The following is a 21,704-nucleotide window of genomic DNA, read 5'->3' on the forward strand; positions in this document are numbered from 1 at the left end:
TATTTTTATGAGTGATTATTGCAGTTTTAGACGGGGCTACTGACAGCCATCACCAGGAGTGGGGCGCAATTATCGACAACAGGCCCCCCTCCCCCTGAAGACTGTGCTGCATATATTATACTCGAAGTCTTGCTCACGGCTAGACCGCTGCCTAACCAGTGTGTCACGACACACTGACGTACAGTAACTCATAGAAGTTCGTGGGGGTCCGTGTGTGTGTGTGTGGGCCCGTGCAATCCCTATCCCTTCTGGACGGCGAGTCTGTATAACGACGTGACAAAGCACACATCCATACACAGGGCAGAACTAGGACGTTGATGTAATAAATTAAGAAAGGATTATGTCTGTCAGTCATGTATTATCGGTAGTCATAATCAATTACATTTTCAATGTTGTATGATAAGATATGAAGGTTAGAGCTCCTTCAATGTCCAAGTTTTCATTAAGGAAATGGACAGTGACGACGGTAGTGCAGGTCGAGATGGATTATAACGTTTCGAAAATTTGCTTCGAATCAACGTGAATAATAATGTAAACCATTAAGGCTAAACACACATGGTATCAACCATTAACGTTGTTTAGCATATCTTCGTCATATATTCCTCCAAATATCCAGTGATAACCAAATCTGAATAATAGGTAATAAAACATTGTAAGTAGACCAAGACTCGAAACAATGAGCAGTGAAGCAGTCCGAGTTGGCCAATGTCGTAATGGAACAGCCCCGAGTCTAAAGCAACATTACTGAAGGAAAAACACGAAGCAGGTAAGAAACTATTCACGTAATAACTACAAGAAACTATTGACGCAGTTTCCTCCATTCAAGTCATCACCGTAGCAACCTCTTTCATTCAAGTCATCAATATATCACCCTCCTTCATTCTAACCATCACTACATCACCTTCCTTCATTCTAACCATCACTATATCACCCTCCTTCATTCTAACCATCACTATATCACCCTCCTTCATTCTAACCATCACTATATCACCCTCCTTCATTCTAACCATCACTATATCACCCTCCTTCATTCTAGTCATCACTATATCACCCTCCTTCATTCTAACCATCACTATATCACCCTCATTCATTCTTGTCATCACCATATCACCCTCCTTCATTCTAGTCATCACTATATCACCCTCCTTCATTCTTGTCATCACTATATCACCCTCCTTCATTCTTGTCATCACTATATCACCCTCCTTCATTCTAACCATTACAGTACCACCCTCCTTCATTCTAACCATCACTATATCACCCTCCTTCATTCTAACTATCACTATATCATCCTCCTTCATTCATCATTATATCACCCTCCTTCATTCAAGTCATCAATATATCACCCTCCTTCATTCTAACCATCACTATATCACCCTCCTTCATTCTAACCATCACTATATCACCCTCCTTCATTCTAGTCATCACTATATCACCCTCCTTCATTCTTGTCATCACTATATCACCCTCCTTCATTCTAGCCATCACTATACGCAAAGGACACTTGGTAGTCTAGTAGTTAAAGTGATTCAGTCAGTGGTGGCTTTACTCTGCCTGAGGTAACAGGTGGATGGCTACCAAGGAACTGAGAGGTACTACAAGGGTGAAACGTGACTACCAACACAATCATCACTTTTAGGCAGGGAACAGTCACAAACACAAACACAGCCACTAGCAACACAATCATCACTTTTAGGCAGGGAACATTCAAACACAATCACTACCAACACAATCATCACTCTTAGGCAGGGAACATTCACACACAAACACAATCACCAGCAACACAATCATCACTCTTAGGCAGGGAACACTCAGTCACAAACACAGTCACTAGCAACACAATCATCACTTTTAGGCAGGGAACATTCACACACAAACACAGTCACTAGCAACACAATCATCACTCTTACGCAGGGAACATTCAATCACAAACACAATCTTTCTTCTGAGTGACTATAAATGAAAATCCAAATCCACGCTAAGATTCTCACACCCTTAAAAACCATATTACACATTTCAGATTTCTTATTTTTCAACAACTTCTAGCAACTGTTTGGGTTTTAGCTAGTTTCTGTCATTCGATTTAGCTTCCAGTCCATAGAAAACATCAGTTCTAGGAAACATGGTATTATTTTTAGACTGGATGAGATTTTACGTTGCTTACCTTCCTGACGAGGGCCTTGTTGCAGACGGAGGTGAAGCAGGGTGGGCGGACTGCTGGTGCGGGCGGGCGAAGGCGTCGTGGGGGACAGGGGCTGAGGAAGGTGACGGGCACGGGGGCGGCGCGGGGGTCCCTGGGGTGCTCGTGGGGGATGGCGTCTAGTATGGTGGAGTAGCCGCCCTCAGAGTCGCTCAGTTCAGCAGCTAAGGACGCCAACCCGCCACCACCAGCGCCGCCCACACCCAATCGCTGGCTCCGATCACCCTCCTGCAAACGTGGGCACACAGGTAAATACAGGTACACACAGGTAAAGCATGCATGTAGTAGTAGTAGTAGGAGAAGAAGTAGTACTAGTAGTAGTTGAAGTAGCAATAAAACAACACAACTACTACTACTAATACTACTACTATTACTACAATATATACTGGATCTGTGGCTGAAACTAAGTAGACTAAAAAAAATGTACACTTTTGAAAGACCTTGAACGACTGAGTCTGAGGATACGTGCTGAGTTCAGAGCTGAGGAAGGGAGGCTGCAGACTGACGCTGTATAGTTCTTTCGTCTTAACTTGGCCCAGATTTCCGTCCTTTTGCTGCTTATTTCACGTAGCTCAGTGACAGAAAAGACAATACTACAGCTCTACATTCTTTCACTGCACTTCTTCGTGATTAGCATATTAATCTAGTGTTAATATATTGTCCCAGACGAGTATTGACGATGGAGAGATGGCAATTTTAGGCCAAGTAAAAGTGAAAAGAGTAAAAGGTGTAATGCTATTGTTGTTGTTGTTGATGACGATGACGACGATGATGTTTTTGTTGTTATGGCCCCATGATCTTCTGAACTGTGAACCCAGTGGACTGCAGGCCTATCTTACCCATTCTGTAGCCCACCATTATCCTTTCGAGAGACGGGTTAAATCGCTGAGGGACGTTTGTATAACCAGGCAGTGGAGCCGCCAGTTTATATCAGTGCCTCCACATGAAGGCGTCTCTCTCCAGTACTGGTATAGATCTGAGTAACCTATAGTTCGTTCACATTAACTTGGCAAAGGTATCGTCCCGTAGCTTAGATCCAGAATATGACTACTACAATTCCCTATCCTTTTCACAGCACTTCATCGTGACTAGCATCATATTCTACTGTTAATCTCAGCATTCAAAACAGAGATGATAATTTTACGCCTGTATCTTTGTGTCTCTATCTTGGCCTAAAACTGCCATTAGTCCTTCTTGAATATGGGGTTGTAAAAATAAATTAACACAAATATGCTAGTCATGCAGAAGTGCTATGGAAAGGATGTAGAGCCGTATCATCTTCTGCCACTGCAATAAGTGAAATAAAATGCAAAATTACGAAAATCTGGGCCAAGTTAAAGTTAAGTAGAGTTAAGGGCAAGTAATCTCAGGTAAGGACACTCCCTAGAACTTTTTCCTTAGTGATTTATTTGCTACACGACACGCAGTTCTCCCTTTTATGTTATTTACTGAATTCAAACAACTTTATAATTTGAACATAAGACGAGAATATAAGCGTCCCAGGTCCAAAAATAAGTTGGTAAGGAACAGGTGTTAGGGAGCTTCCTTACCCAACCTGAATACCGGCCAAAGTGAGCAATGCGTACCTGAACAACAGCATCCGCGATGGGTGCTGATCTGATGCTGATGAGGGCAGTGTATAGGCTTAATATTTTTTTGGCACTGAGATAGGTGAAATAAAATACAAAATCGCGAAAATCTGGGCCAAGTTAAGGTGAAGAGAGTCTAGTGAGCACTGTGTACCTGAACAATAGGATCCGCGATGGGTGCTGATTCCGGTGCTGATGAGGGCAGTGTATAAACCGTCCACTGGTGCTGGTGGTCCCCTCGGCGCTGTTTGCTGTTGCCGCTGCTGTGTTGGCTGCCGCGCGTGGCCTCTTGGTAGGTCGGCAAGGCGTTGGGGTTGCACAGCTGACGAGACAAAAGATGGTCGTGATGATGATGATGATGATGATGATGATGAAGAGGAGGATAATTTGGAAGATAAGAACACAGACAGACTGATCATTAACTCTCCTCCTCTTACTGGCTCCCTTCAACCTGTCTCTTCAACGCAATGTTGCATCTTTATCTCTTTTCTATCACTACTTCAGTGGTCACTGCTCCTTTGAACTGTCTGCTTGCATCTCTCCACCTCTACGACGGGTGCGTAGCACCCGTCGAACAACAAACTCTCATCCTTTTTCTGTCCAAATCTCTAATGCAAGAGTTAACCGTTACTCCCAGTCCTTCATTTATGCATCAGGTCAACTCTGGAGCTGTCTCCCTGTCTGTATTTCCTACTTCCTATGATCTCCAGTCTTTCAAACGCATTGTGTCCAGGCATCTCGAAATTAACGGATCCCGAATATGGCTCTCTGTTGTAGTTTTCGTTTTTTTTTTTTCTTGGAAGGAACGGTTTGCTGGCTCCTGGCCTTTGGTTCCTTCTTCCCTGCATAAAAAAAAAAAAAAAAAAAGCTGGAGGAGGACTACTGATGATGGTGAGATGTTAAATGAAGAAGAGAACGATGATGAGGAAGAGAATGACAGGATGAGAATAATGATGATGAAGATAACTGATACTGACGATGACTGAAGAAAATATGATGATGATGTTGATGATGATAGTGATGATGATGATAATGAAGACAGCTAATAGTGATATATGATGACGATTATGATGATGATGATGATGATGATAGTACTAAATGATGATGATGATATAGAAGAGGAAAAGAACAGAAGGAATGATGATGGTGAAACAAGGAAGAGGAAAAACAAGAGCGGGAGGATACTAATGATGATGATGATGATGATGATGATGATAAGATATTAAATAAGGAAGAGAACGATGATAAGAAAGATAACGACTCATCATCATAATGTTGTTGATGACGATAATGATGAGCGCTGGTGATACTGAAGGTGATGACTGACGAAAATATGATAATGATAATAGCGATGACAGTGATGAAAATGATACCAGTAATAAATGATGAAGATGATGACGACGACGATGTTTACGATGACGACGATGATGGCGACAACGACGACGACGACGATGATGATGATGATGTTGATAATGATAATGATGTTCACCTGGTCATAGGAGGGTGGTGGTGAGTGTAGGAACGGCGGGGGGACGGACTCAGATGCGGCCAGGTGTGTGAGGGCCAGGTGAGGGACGCGGCCACCCCTCCTCCGATCACTGCTGCCGCTGCTGCTGCCGCTGTTACTGCTGCTGTTGCTGCTGTTACTGCCTGCTGACCGCTCCAGCCTCCTACCACATGAAAGAGGAAGCTGTTATCAGTATTTCCATCGTCATTTTTTTTTCAGTGAGAATGGGGGAAGAAGGGAGGAGGAAGAAGAAAAATAGAGGAGGAAGAGGGAGAAGGGAGAGGGAAAAGAGAAGAGGGAAATGGGAGAGGGAAGAGGGAAGAGGGAAAAGGGAGGAGGAGGCGAGAGAAGGGAAGAAATGGGAAGAGGAAGAGGAAGAAGGGAGGAGGAAGAGGGAAAAGGAGGGATAAAGGGATTAATCCCTTAGCTAGACCTCATCAGATCATATAGCCCTGCTAGGGTTACAGGAGAGCGCTACCCCTCCCAGCACAGCAACCACCGGGCGGGGCGCGAACTCGCAACCTCACGATTACGAGCCCGACACCCTACCACCGAGCTACCGCGCTCCCCGGAAAAAGGAGGAGGAAGAGGGAGAAGGGAGAAGGAAGAGGAAAGGGGAGAAGGAGGAGAGAGAAGGTGAGAAAAGGGAGGAGAAAGAGGGAAAAAGGAGGAGGAAGAAAGAGAAGGAGGGAAAGGTGAAGTGAGAAGAATATCAACTATACTCTTGTTACTCTAAGTTGGAAGAAAATTGCCATCTCTCCATCTTGAATGCTCAGATGTAACAATAGAGTAACACTAGAGTATGATGCTAGTCACGAAGCAATGATAGGAAATTATGCAGGGCCGTAGTACTGTCTCATTCTGCCACTGAACTACGTGAATAAAGCTGCAAAAGGACGAAAATGTAGGCCAAGTTAAGGTGAAAAGAGTATAGTCACTGATAGGGAGGGCTGTGAGAGGGAAGGGAAAGAGAGTGGGGAATAAAATGAGGGATTGGGAGGATGGCAGTCACAAGAAGCGAGGAAGGGAGGTTGTTTTATAATCTCAGCAAATATTTTAACAACAGAGTCTAATTATTCCAGCTCTACAACTCAGGGAACTAAGACAGACACAACACTACCCAGACCAGGATCGTTCCGACAAGTGAGGTGAGGACCCGCGGATGATGGACCGGTGTGTGAGGCAGGCCTGAGGCGGAGACGACCTGATAGATAGAGGCAGATAAGTAGATAAATACAAATAGATAGATAAATAAATAAATACAGACAGACAGATAGACAGATATGTGAATGTATAATTATTGGTCACAGACAGACAGACAAATACATAAAATGACTGACTGATTGGCAGATGGATAACTTTACAATGATAAATAATTAGATAGATGATATTCTACTGACTAAATCTCAGTACAGATTCATAAAATTTGTTATTTTTTTCAACATCTAACACTAAATAAAAGAAACATACATAGCAAGCCTTAATTTCATACCATATTCACTAAGAAATGCAAGAATACTGATATTATGCTCAATGGTGACTCGGCTCGATGGTAACTAACGAACATAACAGTATATTACAGCATTATCCTCAAACACTTCAAAGATTATCATTAAATACCGCAGTTACTAAGAAAAATATATTCAGGAAATAATGATGTTTGTGATTATGAGTGGGGCGTTTATTGTGCTCTCCAGGCTTCGTGTGTTGTTGGGACGGCCCAGTCTGCATTGGTGAGGGGCGACTGCACTTTGGCTGCCTCGTAACAATATTAATCAGAACTCAAATTTGCAAACTGAGTGTAAGAAGACTCAAAAGATGAAAATCGTTATGGGATGTAGAAAATGATGAAAGATAAGTAACGCTGACTGAGCCGTCCCCGCAACACAGAAGACGACCTTGTATTCATCTTAATTAATTTTCTCGATAAACGCGTCCCCAATGTTATAATTATTTCCAATTATGTCTTTTAACATTAACATTCAGTCTGGTTTACCTGTGAAGTGTTTGGCTGCCACATTACGGTAAAAAAGAAGCAGTCTCATTATATACCCTTTTCACCTTAACTTGGCCCACATTTTCATTCTTTTTACAGCGTATGTCACGGCGTTTAGTGGGAAAAATAGACTATACCTGGACTCTACAATCTTCTAGCACTTATTCGTGATCAGCATTCAGCACTGAGTTCCACTGTCCATCTAGTACTATGGCTTGGTACTGAAGAAGCAGAGAAGGGCAAGTTTACATCAAGTTAAAGTAAAAAGAGTATAGGGCTCCTGCAAGATACTTGTGAAACTTAAAGAGGTTATTGTTTGGCTAATTTTGAGCTTTAAAAAATGCAGTATCATCACCTCAATCACTACGGGGCTACAGTTGCTGAAGAATTTGTGAGTAAAATGAGAGTTCATTTTCGCCCATAAGTAAACAGAGCTCCGTATTGGCTGAGAAGTGGACATATGTTGATATAGCATTTTCTACTTAAAATTAGTCCCAGACTCACCTCCTGAAGTAAAAATAAAATAAGGTCTGGCGGGACACCCTGTACACAATTCAATGCACTAAGGCCCCCTTCACATGTATCGACTTTTCGCCGTGTGCCGTCCAAGGCACGGTGCCGTGCCCGCAAATAACCATGGGTGACTATGGACGCTTTCACACGGTGCGACCATGGCGCCCTTTTCAAAATGGCAAGGGGCAGTGCCGTGGACGGCGTGAAAAGTATATAGCACTCTATGGACGCATTCAGACAGATCGACCTTTTGCCGTCTTCGACTCGCCGACAAAACTACTCTCCAGGATTCAGTTTCTTGCGTACCACTTCGTTGTGCACAGGACTGCTCCCGTGATAATGGAGGACGTCAGTGTTGATGTAGAATTGCTGATTAGCCTGGTGCAAGACAGGCCGCTTCTCTGGGATAAAAGCCTAGAGGGATGCATGTCCACGATGAAAGATCCAACCACTGGTCTGGCAACATTTAAATTATGAACCCACTTTCTGCCACGTGAACGTCCTCGTTTTTCTTTTAATTACAGGTAATACAGATACAGCAAGTGGTCCTGAGAATACATGATGAACGAATGGAGTCAACTGACAGGTAGGAACGGCTCATGGTCGTGTCATGTGACTCAAAGCAAAAGTCGTCCACACAACGGAGCGCTCTCTGGAATGCACGGCGCCTTGCCATGAACGGCGCACGACGAAAAGTTGATACGTGTGAAGGGGGCCTTAATCTATTTGTTTCAGTGTGTTCTTGCTACCTCCAGACGATTATATTTAGCTCAGAAAAACCTCCTGCAGTAAAGGTGTTAATGAAGGCTATATCTAATCCCTCAGGCTCGATAAGTTACCCTTAAAAAAATCGTCTGGAAATAACAACAATACAGCTGAAAAATACATCACCTTACTGAAGGGTTTAAGCTCATGAAAGTTTTTGAATACTATACAGAGGTTAAAGGAAAGTTTTTGAATACGGTACTTAAGCATCATTATGTTTGTTTTATAAGGTACCAAACTTAAGAAAGCTTTTGAATGTTTTTTTTTTTTTAATACGGTACCTAAGTTTGAGAAAGTTTTTGAATTCCTTCCCGAAGCATAAGAAAGCTTTTCAATACGGTACCTATGCTCAAGAAAGATTATGAATTCAGTACTAACATCAAGAACGTTTCAGAAGACAGTAAGTACGAGAATATATATTTTTAAATATAGTGCCTCAGCACAAGAAAGTTTTGGAATATAGTGCCGACACATAAGGAAGTTTATGAATACGATACCTAAACATAAGAAAGTTCACGAATGCGGTACCTAAACATAAAAAAGTTTCTGAATATGGTACATAAACATTAGAATGTTCTTGAATACAGTACCTAAACATAAAACAGTTTACGTATACGGTACCTGAGCAGCCTGGCAGGGGAGAGGGACGGTACAAGAGAGGGGGACGGCAGGGTGCTACAGATGGAGGCGACGAGGGAGGTGGCGCCGAGGGGAGGGGACGAAGACGCTAGGGATGCCGAACTGATCCCAGGTCTCACAGAACAGACCGACGGGATGCGGCGGGAGATGGTCACCGTGGGCGTGGACTCCGGGCTGGATGGTAACGCACCAGATAGAAAGAGGTCAGAGCTCAGGTTTGGCAGGCGAGAGGACAGAGTCTGGAGGCATAAGACAGGCTGGGAAGACGGAGAAGCAGTTGCAGCATCTGAACTATATCGTGCTTCTGAACCTGCTCGAATATCTGAACAACTTACTTGAACTACTGAACCTGCTCGAGAAGCTAAACCCACTCGAGCATCTGAACCTGTTCGAACATCTGATCCTGTTCGTGTTCGCACATCTGAACTTGCTCGAACATCTGAACCTGTTCGCGTGCGCATCTCTGAACTTAATCGAACATCTGAACCGGTTCGCGTGCGCATCTCTGAACTTAATCGAACATCTGAACCGGTTCGCGCTCGTATCTCTGACCTTGCTCGAGCATCCGAACCTGTTCGGGTTCGCATCTCTGAACTTAATCGAACATCTGAACCGGTTCGCGTTCGCATCTCTGAACTTAATCGAACATCTGAACCTGTTCGTGTTCTCATCTCTGAACTTGCTCGAACATCTGGATCTGCTCGAGAGTCTGAATTTGCTCGAGCTTCTGAACCTACTCGTGTCTCTGAAAATGCTCGAGAGTATGAACCAGCTCGAGAGTCTGTACGTGCTCGAGTCTCCGAATGCACTTGAGCTTCTGAAGCCACTCGAACCTCTGAACCTGCCTGAAGCTCTGAATCTGCTCGAGTGTCAGCTATCTGGGCTAATCCAACCGGAGGCTGAGTGACACCGTGGCAGACATCAGTGACGTTGACTTCAGGCTGACACACCGCTTGGGATCTCGAACTCACTGTAGTCCCACCCTCATCCTGCTGCTGCGCCTGCCCTTCCACCGTCCCTGCGCCCACGGAGGACACTGAGGAGCTTGAGGAGCAGCAAGGCGTGGGCGTTGCCGTGGATGTGCCGGTGATGGAGGTCCTGGAGAGCACTTTGGAGAGCTGTCCTGTCCCCGCCCTCCCCCCGGGCCTTTCCTCAGCTGGCATCCTGTGGGGAAATACAAGTCACATGAGGCTATATTTATGGCAATGTTGTTGTTGTGGCCCTGGGGTTACATGAACATGAACCTGGTGAACTGCAGGCTGAAGCTGCCTTAATCCTAAGTTCACCATTCTCATTTCGAGGGATAGGGAGGGAGCTGGGGGACTTCTATATAGCCAGGCCTGTTATATCGGTCTCACCAAGTAAAAATGTCCCTCTCTAGCACTTGCCATATTTATAAAGGCTTCTAATCAAATTTTCGAATGAACAATATTGACAATTATTTTAGTCGGTTGGATCATAGCTGAGAATTATTTGTGATTCCCTTTAGCTGATTTTCTGTTACTGAATGGCAGAATAAACTTTTACTATATCCTTACACCATTTCTTTAAACCATCTCTTTATAGCTACCACTACCCAGTTCCAATAATAGTTTAACATTCGATACGGAAAGGTACAATACCGTGTTTAACCTGAAAGATTCCCCACTTTTCTCACTTGGTTGAGGGCCACACAATTCCAAAGGTTTCTTCTAAGCTGAATAAAATCGTCTGAAGATACCAAGAATAAACTAGAATATCAGATTAAAGAAGTTAAGCTGAACAATACTGTATGTCGGTAGGAGTGCATAATAAAACAGAGTCATGATAGTCAGTGGATTAGCTCCTAACAATACTTTTTTTTTTTTTTACTTTAACATGGCTTAAAATTAACACCTCTATCTTGAATGGTGAGTTTTAATACGCCTAACACTAGAATATGATCCTAGTCACAAAAAAAGTGCTATGGAAAGTACGTACAGCCATAGCACTGTCTTTGCCACTCAGTTACGTGATATAACCTAAAAAGGACGAAAATTGGTGAAAGGACAAAGTTAAAGTGAAAGATTTTGTAATACTCAAGGATATTTGTGTGTGTGTGTGTGTGTGTGTGTGTGTGTGTGTGTGTGTGTGTGTGTGTGTGTGTGTGTGTGTGTGTGTGTGTGTGTGTGTGTGTGTGTGTGTGTGTGTGTGTGTGTGTGTGCCCTCCTATATGTATTTTTTTACATTTAGGCTAGAAGTCCCCCTGTACTGAATTAAATAAGCATCATCACCAAAAGAATGAGGTGAAGGGACAATGCTGAAGTTATATGAGTAGCTATGACTGCATAAGAAAACGGAGTGACTGAAAGAAGACGATGAAGAGCGGATGGAAGAGAATATCGAGGGTAAGTGAGGGTGTGTACGAATGAGGCAGGTCCAGTGTCATCAACTTAAAGCACATCCATGTTTTCTTATTATTTTATTAACGGATAACTACTTATTGATGGTGTAGTCTACAGTATGTGTTGAAAGTGGTTACCTTTTTGTACAAGACACTCATCTACACGCTTTACCATATCCCTGGATACATTTCTCAACATGCTGGTTTTTGTTTGCCCAATGCTATGGTTCTGGCATTTATATGGCCACTGAGATGAAACCAGGTCTCATCTAATATATATAATACCGATATGTTGCCTTGAACTAACTTTTTCAACCACTGAAGATAATCGATCCTTTTGTTATGGTCATCTGCGATCTGTTCATCAAAAGCCTAAATGCGATATGGGCAAAACTTCAGGATCTTAGCAGCAGTACCGGTATGAGATGATCCGCATGAAACATTCACCTCTTGAACTAATTTACTCAGACTTGTTTGGTGCGTTCGCAGTTTCAAATGACTGTTATTCATAACAACTGGTGTTAAAGCTGACCTTCTGATCCGCCTCTTGTCACCAACAGAAACCGTATCATAAATTTTTTTTATAAATTTTTCAATAGCTTTCTTCGACGATGCAGTCTTTTCATATTTTTCGGTGAACTTCTGTCAACAGCGAACATATGAACTTGTCTTAAAAGACTGTTCGACAATAAATGTACGTTCTGGAACAGATAAACCGATTGTAAACAACACAGCAGAACAACAGCAAACACTCATTCAAGTTCAACAGCGTACTGAGCTACTCAAGGTGGTTCTCCCCGCTAATAACCCCTCCCATCACACGTGCAGGTCTGTATTCTATCTCACTAGGGCAAAATTATTTTCTTCCTACGAAACAACATGAATCATGTATGATAAAAGCGGAGATGTGCTTTTAAGATGATCAAGCTGTAGAAGGGAAAGACGATGAATGACATGGAGGAACAATACTGGAAGTATAAGAGTGAGGGTGCATAAGAGTGAGGAAGGTAGATAGATTAAGCAGATGATGGTGGTGGACAATAACGGAGGTATATGAGTAAGGGTGTGTATAAGCGAGGTTAGCTGGTGGATGAAGACGAAGAATGAGGTGAAGGGACAAGACTGAATGTATGACCCAAAGTGTATAAGAGTGAGGTAGGTAGATTAAGAAGACTATGAAGGAGGTGATGGGACAAGGCTGAAGGTATATGATTGAGAGCGTGTAGAGTGAGACAGGCAGAGTAAGAAAACGATGAGAGGTGAAAGGACACGACTGAAGGTATATGAGTGAGGGTGTGTATGAGTGAAGTACAATTAGCACCAAAGACGATGCTTGTTTTTTAGTGTTTCAAAATTCCCAAAGATTCAGTCCACACTAATACACTCGGTCTCTGAAGGATGCCATATATCTATCCCTTGTTTGACATTTCCTAGTCATTACTGTTAACATATGCTACTTAGATGACAATACGTTAATATCCCTAGAACAAGCTATGTTGATCATCTGGGATAACACTGGTTCCATACTGCATGCGCGATAAAGTACTGCTTTGGTGGAAAATGGGAGGACAAAGTTGAAGGTACGGGCATATAATATTGATAAGTGTATAATGAAACTCAAACCTCAGCTGAAACCTCGTCTGACGGCAGCAAGAATAACGGATGAAGTGACCTAAACCCTCATGCTGGAGAGCCTTCATGTGGTGGCGCCGATATAACCAGGCGGCTCAAATGGCCGGTTATACAAACGTTCTTCTACTGTATTCCCCTATCCCCCAAACGGAAGACAATGTATAGCAGGAGCAGAACACCTTAAGCCTGCAGTCCATCCGGTTCACGTCTCAAATGAACCTTGGGCCACAACAACAATAATAACAGCAACAACCCTCAAACGACGAAAGGCCACTACTAAACTGGAAAATCGTTGGGCAATGGCAAGATTAATATGTTCTGATTTCTTACGTTCTGTTGGCATCATTCTAGAGATAACAAAATAAAAACTAGTGCATTTGTTCTAAATTGACAAAGACCTATAACTTGTTCAGCTTAGTTGATGGTCAGATGTTGCCAGATTGGAAGTTAAATTTGACTAATAACCAGGGAGACTCATTCTTGCCTCAACTTGAAGTCAAAGGATTTGAGTCAATGAAGTATATGAATTGTTGGACTGGCCCAGTTCCGCCAGATAAAAACAAACCGACTATAGTTTGAAAAGTTCCTCTAAGGCTGAAAAGAAGAATGTGGAGTCGGCAAGAATAAAATTAACAGGTCATTTGATTCAAGGAATTTACTCTCAGGCTCCTATGACTCAATCTCAAATAAAATCTGATGGCAGCTGAGATCAAATACTAAGTGGACCGAATTTTGGCATAAACTAAACAAGTTTCAGATTAGGGCCTCGGTCTGAAGGGGCATCATTTTTTTTTTTTTTTTTTTTTTTTTTTTGGTAGTTTTAATGTATTATATACTGAGGAAATTATTAAACCTAGTTGACCCACTCCGCACGGATTTGTTTGGCATCTTGGAGTAGTCTAGTCAAGTTCAACTGCTATACAGGCTTATTCTCTATTAAGTGCCAACTTGGGCGTCTACAGTTTCTCATACCTTAGGACCTCACCATGTCTAAATCCGGCCCAAAGATCAGAATTCTCTCTCTCATGATACAACTGATGGTGACACTGGTAACAACCAGACTCCTATGGCCCACTTTCGACTGAATAAAATCGTCTAGCCTTTAATGGAATAGAATACTAGAACTGTCCTGATCATGAGATGGTTAATGATGGCAGTAGCAATACACTGAGGCTCCTATTATCAGGTTGAATAAAATCGTCTGGCGTTTGATGTATTAAGACTTGCTCTGACCGTAAGTGGGATAGTAAATACAAGAGCTGTCCCGACCATGAGAGGGAGGTCCTACGAATCTCACCCTAAGCCTATTGATCCCGCCTAAGAATCCCAAGCAACAGGTGATGCGTCGGCTGCTGATCGATAAATCCCGGTTGTGTACTAGGGTCAGCCTCCACACGCCCTCAGCATGCTGCTAGAGTCAGTTTGTTTTTAAATGATGGAACTGGGTCACTCACAATTGGAATACAAAGTCGTGGTTGCATGAAATTCGATAAGTCTTAGTAATGGGGTGGGAATGAGTCTCCTTGGGTTGCTCGTAGAAATAACCTTTCAATTTGACTACACTTGGCCGTCAACTGAGCCATAAGGGGCTAGGGATCTTCCTCAAGGACATGCAGCCTCCACACCGAGCCTACTCACCTTCCTTGGACCTGCAATTAGGCAGCTGACAGGCCAAAAGTGCTATAATGGGGCTTTCCTGTAGTTCATCTCTGCAACTTGCACTCCACACGCATTCAACGTGCTTTCCAGTTTTTCTAGGTCACCAAATATCAACATCTAGCGTGTGTGTTACATGGGGAAACCTTCGAGAGAAAATATACGTGTATTCAATTGGCAGACGATGTTGATAGCCAATGATCTTCGTCGTGGCACCAAAGTCACTAAAAAGATAAGTTTTGCAAAATTCAGCGCTGATACTCCAAGTGTTTGTAAATTTTCACGTTCCTAAAGTCTCCTTAACTTGTAAATGCCTTACTACGAGGCTAAAAATATCAATGAGCATCCAAAATTCTGTCGAAAATTTTAGTATTGGAACCGAGAGCTCCCCAGTAGATCATGAATGACTTTGCTTTGGACCGTTTTCTCTTCCGTTTCCATTTTCTCGACAAAACACACAGAGGACTCCAGTAAAGTTAACGGAAATGAAAACGTGGTACATCTGGTGTGGTTGTGTTCGTTTTAACCATATCAGTAGCATGACGTCTTTTTATTCTTCAGGCTTGATACCTTCTGTCGATTTAATTCAGTTCAGGGAAGATCACAGTGAATAAATTTTTGAAACCCCTTCAGTTCGAGAAATCTGTCTTCGGTCAAGTAAAATCGTCTGGGAGTTATACTGAAAAAAAATAAAAAGAATATTATGCCGAAAGAGTTAACCCTTTCAATACTAGAGGTGCTTCTTCGACCGAATAAAATTGCGACTTTCTAATTTCTTCACTTCGCGTGATGTTTCCTGAGCCGAAGTAGATCGTCTGATGTTAGAACCAAGATATAAAATGGTGGCATGATACACAAAGGGTCAGTGGACAATGCTACAAACTCTTTTCCTTCCTGAATTCTTTTCTGAACGGCATAATACCTCCTGGCGGTGGCAAGAACACAAAAAACCAAGGAGAAGCACTTAGGAAGTTCAATACCCGAAACAGGTATTGGTCTAAGGGCCGAAAATAATTTATGACTTTGTTTTGTGGTTGGTAGGACGTAATTCCTGACGAGTTCTATAAAGAGAGGGATAAGGAAGTAACAGAGGGTTTGTGCAGTATGTGTTGGTCAGGAAACTTTGGGACGAGGAGAGAGTGCCGGGTAATGGAATGAAAGGAGAGTAATACTGTTGCACAAGGGAGGACATAAGGGCAAGAGAGAGATTAAAACTGCAAGGCAATAACGCTGACGGGTTTTGTGGGATACTAAATGAGAGATTGAGAGAGATATTCCAGGGAGGAGCGGAACGTTGGATGAAGAGCAAAATGGTTTTAGAATGGAAAGAAAAAGGGAGGATAATTATGTTTGTCGTGCGAGGTAATAAAGAAAATGGCCGTGGATGGAAGGAAAGCATATATATTTTTTAAATACTGAGAAACCATACGACAGGGTGAACAAGTACAAGCTAGGCAGGCTGCTAGAGAATATAGGAGTAGGGCAGTGTATAGTCTGGGTGATAGGGAATAAGATGGCAGAGTAAAAGAGGTGTGAGGCAAGGTTATTACCAGTGTTGTTTGGTGTGTATGCAGAACTGGCAAGGAGAGTAAGGACGTTAGGATTAGGGATATAGATTGGGGATGAGGTATTGAGTATTTTGTTGTATACAGATGATGTAGTTGCCTTGGGTGAGAGTAATGAGGACTTGCAGCGGAGTATGGTAGTGAACTGAAGGTAAGATCTGGTAGTGAAAAGACCCAAGCGTTGATAGTGAACGGTGATGATCAGGTTATAGAGAGAACGTGGATGCTGGGTGGTGGAAGTATTGAGAGAATAAATGAATATATGTACCTTCCGAAGATTATGGGTGAGAAGGGATGTAAGAGGACGAAGAATGACAGATCTAGAGCAGTGATTCTCAACCTTGGGGGCGCGACACCTTAGGCTACGGGGACGTGAGCAGTTTCCAAAGAGGGTGTGAAGACTTTGAGAGAAAATAATGAGTGGCTTGAACGTGTGTGTGTGTGTGTGTGTGTGTGTGTGTGTGTGTGTCCCACGATGAACTACTGATATGTATTCACAATTTATTCTGTTTTAGCCTTCAATGCACATTTTTCTTGCTTTTTATATTCCTCTAGTCTTGTCATTTCGACAGAAACTAAAGATACCACTAAGTGTAATATTGCAAGACAGAGCAGACTCTAGTTAAAATAAACGTCCCTCAACATCCCCCCATCCCTCGAAAAGAAGGATAGTGAACTGCTGGAGAAGGGTTACTGCAGCCTGTATGTAACTGGGTTAACGTCCACTTAAACCTGCGGCAAAAATAATAATTATTATCTCCGCCAACGAAGTTGGAGGAGGTTATGTATTCACCTATGTTTGTCTGTTTGTTTGTTTGTATTGTCCACACGATATCTTCAAAAGTTCTCAATGAATTTCAATGTAAGTTTGTGGAACGGTGGGCCATGAGCCAAGAATGAATTGATTACATTTGGGGGTGGGTCCGGATCCTATGTATCCCGTACAGTATCTCCAAAAGTTCTCAATTAATTTCAATAAAATTTTGTGGAAGAGTGGACCACGGGTCCAGGAACAATTGATTAAATTTGGGGGCGGATCCGGATCCTAAGTATTCCACACAATATATCCACGGATTCGGATCAGGATCTTTTTTAATGGCAATGGCAGAGATATACGCTCTCTGAGCGCTTTGTAATTCTGGAATAAGTTTTTAGAGTATAATGATGGCAGGAAGGGTGATGGGGGGGGGGATGTGGATACTGTATGTTGACCAAAGACTAAGGGAGGCGAGTGACTATGCGAGCCAAAGTTATGGGGGCACGACCCGAAAAAGGTTGTGGACCGCTGATCTGGAGCAAATTAGTGGATGGAGAGACTGGGAAGTGTAGCAAAATGTAGAGCGAATTAGTATGAGGTTGTGCGAGGTGTATGGAAGGGAATGACAATGTCTGGACTTTTGTATGGACTAGACGCATTGGACGATGAATGATTTGACGAGGCTGGAAGTCATACAAAATAAGGTAGGGAGGACAGTGTTGGGTGCGAACAGGTATATGGCTGTGGAGGCAGTGAAAGGAGAGGTTGGATGGAGTTCATTTGAAGAGAGTGACTAAAGAGGTGCTCAGGCATAGAGTTAGGCCAGAAAGAATGGGTGACGACAGTTAGGCACGGAAGGAGTACATATGGGCCAGGCAAAACAGTAAATGGAAGATGTGTGACAGGAGAATAGAAAATTGTGGAATGCAAGGATTGATGAGGGGAAACAGTATGGAGAAATGGAGTAATGAGATACGGAAGAAAGAGATAAATTACGGGGCGCAAGACATAGGGAGGGAAGAGTGATTTCAGAGTATGGGATGGAAGAGTACACTTGAATGATATATGTGTAAAGATAGGCCAAAGAGTGCAGTAGTTTATGATGGGAGTATGGGAACTAAGTGAACTGTGAAGGAAACGTACAAGTGGTGTTGGTATAGAGGTGCTCTTGGCATTGAAGTGGTGTTGACATTAACGTGGTGTTGGTGTTGAAATGGTCTTGGCATTAATGTGGTGTTGCCATTGAAGTGATCTTGGCATTAAAGTGGTCTTGGCATTGAAGTGGTCTTGGCGTTGAAGTACGTTGGCATTGAAGTGGCTTGGAAATGAAGTGACTTGGTGATGAAGCAGTTTAATGCCGCTGAACGGGCTTGGCGATGAAGTGGCTTGCTTGCTCAGTTGGCTGAAGACTTGACCCAGGAAAGGGGGGATGGGTGGACGTCAATGGAATGTCCTTGAACTATTTATGCCAAGAAACCAAATGTCCAACCTGATAAATGCGGAGGGAAAACAGTGGCGGGAAGAAACACGGAAATATCAAGAGGAGAATTAGGACAGAAGAGAACGAGAGGACAGTAAGGAGAGATTGGGAAAAAAAAAAAAAAATAGTTTTCTCTTACGACAAGCAGGGATATTGGGGAAGTGTTCTTTCCCCTTCTCGCCAGGGAATGGTGTGGTTAGAGATGTCAAGGAGGATAAAACAGGGATGCTGGCCTAAAAATGGAAGACTATATAATAACCTTCAGGCTCCTATGCCTCACCCAGCTATGTAAAATTATCTGGTAGTAGCTGTAATAGAGAACTAACGTTTTCCAACCATGAGGGGTAATGGCGACAGATTAACACTGACTGTATAACTCACTCAACAAAAAAAAAAAAATCACCTTCCAATAGCTGTAATTCTATACTAACATTGTTCCGACCATGGAATGTTAAAGGTGATAATAAAACAGTCACTATTAACTCTATATGGTCGGCACAGCTAAGGTATTAATTCCAACAACAGCCTGACGATGTTATGTAGCTGAGACCTTGAATACTGGTACAGTCTGGATCCTGTGACTGATTCCTTCCCTGTAAAATCAAATCGCCTTGATGGAGCAGGAATAGAATGCTTCTAACAACGAAAGATTTAATAGTGTTGTAACAATTTTTCTTTTTGCGGGTAGTGAAGACCAATAACCTAAGGAGTGTAAGTAGAGTCATTGGGAGAGAAAAGTGGGTAATTCAACAACTATGCAGACACAGCCATGTTGGTGTGGAATTGATGATTGTTATTGGCTGGTATGAAGGTATGAGGTAGTTCGGACTCGAGACCCTTTAGTTTGAACGAAAAGAATGAGTGAAAATTTGGGAGCAGGATGTATAAAAATAGTTTGATCGTACCTGAGAGATATGTGTTCCCTTTTAGCTAATTACCTGTTATTTGAAGGAAGAATAAGACAATCGTACATCATTTCCCTAACATTTCTTCGCAGTCACCAGCATGTTTATCCAACTTCTATTACAGCTCAGCATTCAATGTGAGGTTTTTCTGGCCTGTATTCCTAGTAGCACGGAGATTTATTTTGTATCTTACACGTCAGTATAGCCTTGTATATGTCATCGATGCAAAGAATGTCGATATAAAAAACGTTGTAAGCGGCACAAAGGAGACTATTCAGGTGCAATATGCAGACAAATTGCATAGGTAGTGGTGTTACGAAGCCTCCTGTGTAACTTAGAATGAACCAGCTGTAATTCAGGGATACATTTTAGGAGTCATTGCAGTCCTCGTAATACCTCTTCCTTCATTATCTGTTTTTCATTTTACGCCCCAACATTCTCGTGTACGTTTTCCACATAATTCTAATACCGTTATAGTTTGCATCAGTAACGTACAAGAGGATACTTAGGTCCTATGTTCAGAATAATTCGTGGAGAAAGAGATGTTGCGGAGTCTCAATACCACTTACGAATAGAACACAGGAGCTGTTGAGCGAATGAAGAGATAGGCTAATGTCCAAGAACGATTCAAAACTGGGCTGCATGAGTAAACAGGTTAACCCTTTTGATAGTTCTCTCTCTCTCTCTCTCTCTCTCTCTCTCTCTCTCTCTCTCTCTCTCTCTCTTTCTCTCTTTCCAGTCCTCCCCACGTTGAAATTTTAAGTGGAATCTGTTTCTACCGCACATCGTTTAACACCCATTTTTAGTGTGTGCAGGCCTACTCATCCCACCCTGTCCCATCCATCACTATCTTGGTCCGTCCCTATCTAGCCTATCCACTTCTTCCACCCACTTCTTGCTCCCCTACCTTTGACTCAACACACTGGTCTACCTACAACACTCATCTTGACAACACATACTCCCTATGCATGCCTCACCATCATCAATCAACCCACCCTAAATACGCAAACATCCATGTCTCAAAAATCAACGCATGGAACTGAAATTATTAATCATCATTATTATTATTGTTATTATTATTATCATTATTATTATTATTATTGTTGTTGTTGTTGATGATGATATTATTATTGTTGTTATTATCATTACCATTATTACGGTTATAAATGCACACATACCTTCAAAAGCATGTCTTGAATAAATTGACCTAAACTGCTCTGATGGACCTACACTGTCTTGAAAGGGCCTAAACTAACTGTGTTATATCGGACGGATCTACATGGATGAACGTAAAGTATGAACTAGAATCACTATACTCTGATGAATTAACCAAGCTGGAAACTGGCACTTCGGTCTTGAAAGTTGAGCCATAGGAGATTAACACTAGAAAAAGTTGCTCGTTATGAATGTGTGCTATGGTAAGGATGCAGGGCTGCAGTACTGTCTTATTCTGCCACCGAATAAAAAGAACTCAGTTGCAAAAGGACGGAAATCTCTGCCAAGTCAAAAAGAACGAATTATAGAGGGATCCAGGCTGTCTGTAATTTATTTATTTATTTATCTATTTTTATGTGGCTGACTCTGGGCACGAAAATAATAACCCCTACAGTTTAGTGACATCTTCATGTGGTGTATTCTCCTTGCTTCCAGACGAGCTCATTCAACTTAAGGATCAGTAGCAAAGGGTTAGGTAATCCTATATCTAAGGTCCTCCAGTTCGGCAAACTCTCCAAAGCTTAATAAAACTGTCTGGTGGGAGCACTAACTAAACATAAAATACGTAACTGAAATGAACTGGTTAATCTGGACCTTACTGGAAGTGAGGGCCATGAATGAATCAAACTGGACCTAAATGACACTAAGCAGACAAGAGTTGGACCTGAATAACCCTAAGCAGGCCTGACTGAGCTTGAATGGATTTCTTTGTAACGCACGTGCCTGACATTAACAAACAGCTCTACCATTCATATTAAAGCCATGTTTTACGAGTCCTGAAGGGTAATTGATTCATAGGACAGGAAAATCACGTCACTGGAGAAGTAACTTACCCCATCCACTGTCTCTCGCACGGGCCTGGATGTGGAAAACCTTTAAAGTGTAGGATAAGCAAGTGCATATAAAAACTCTTTTGTCGTGGC

At 42.5% G+C, this 21,704-nt stretch overlaps 1 protein-coding gene and 1 pseudogene across 1 annotated transcript in view; one reads left to right on the plus strand and one right to left on the minus strand.

The window, feature by feature from the left end:
• The window catches only part of LOC145391819 (uncharacterized), a 4,747-nt pseudogene extending 3,184 nt beyond the window's left edge, over positions 1-1,563 (plus strand).
• LOC145391848 (uncharacterized) overlaps positions 1-21,704 on the minus strand; it is a 28,243-nt gene that overhangs the window by 4,010 nt on the left and 2,529 nt on the right. Inside the window, exons 2-6 of the mRNA XM_080266335.1 lie at positions 9,192-10,373; positions 6,417-6,500; positions 5,279-5,402; positions 3,944-4,111; positions 2,165-2,428 (exon numbers count right to left, since the gene is read on the minus strand). Coding sequence (XP_080122461.1) covers positions 2,165-2,428; positions 3,944-4,111; positions 5,279-5,402; positions 6,417-6,500; positions 9,192-10,373 — 1,822 coding nt within the window. The remainder of the gene's footprint in view (positions 1-2,164; positions 2,429-3,943; positions 4,112-5,278; positions 5,403-6,416; positions 6,501-9,191; positions 10,374-21,704) is intronic.

This window comes from Coenobita brevimanus, chromosome 20 (assembly GCF_032717465.1).
Source record: "Coenobita brevimanus isolate Jiangsu-jjx chromosome 20, ASM3271746v2, whole genome shotgun sequence".
Taxonomy (NCBI): Eukaryota; Metazoa; Arthropoda; class Malacostraca; order Decapoda; family Coenobitidae; genus Coenobita; species Coenobita brevimanus.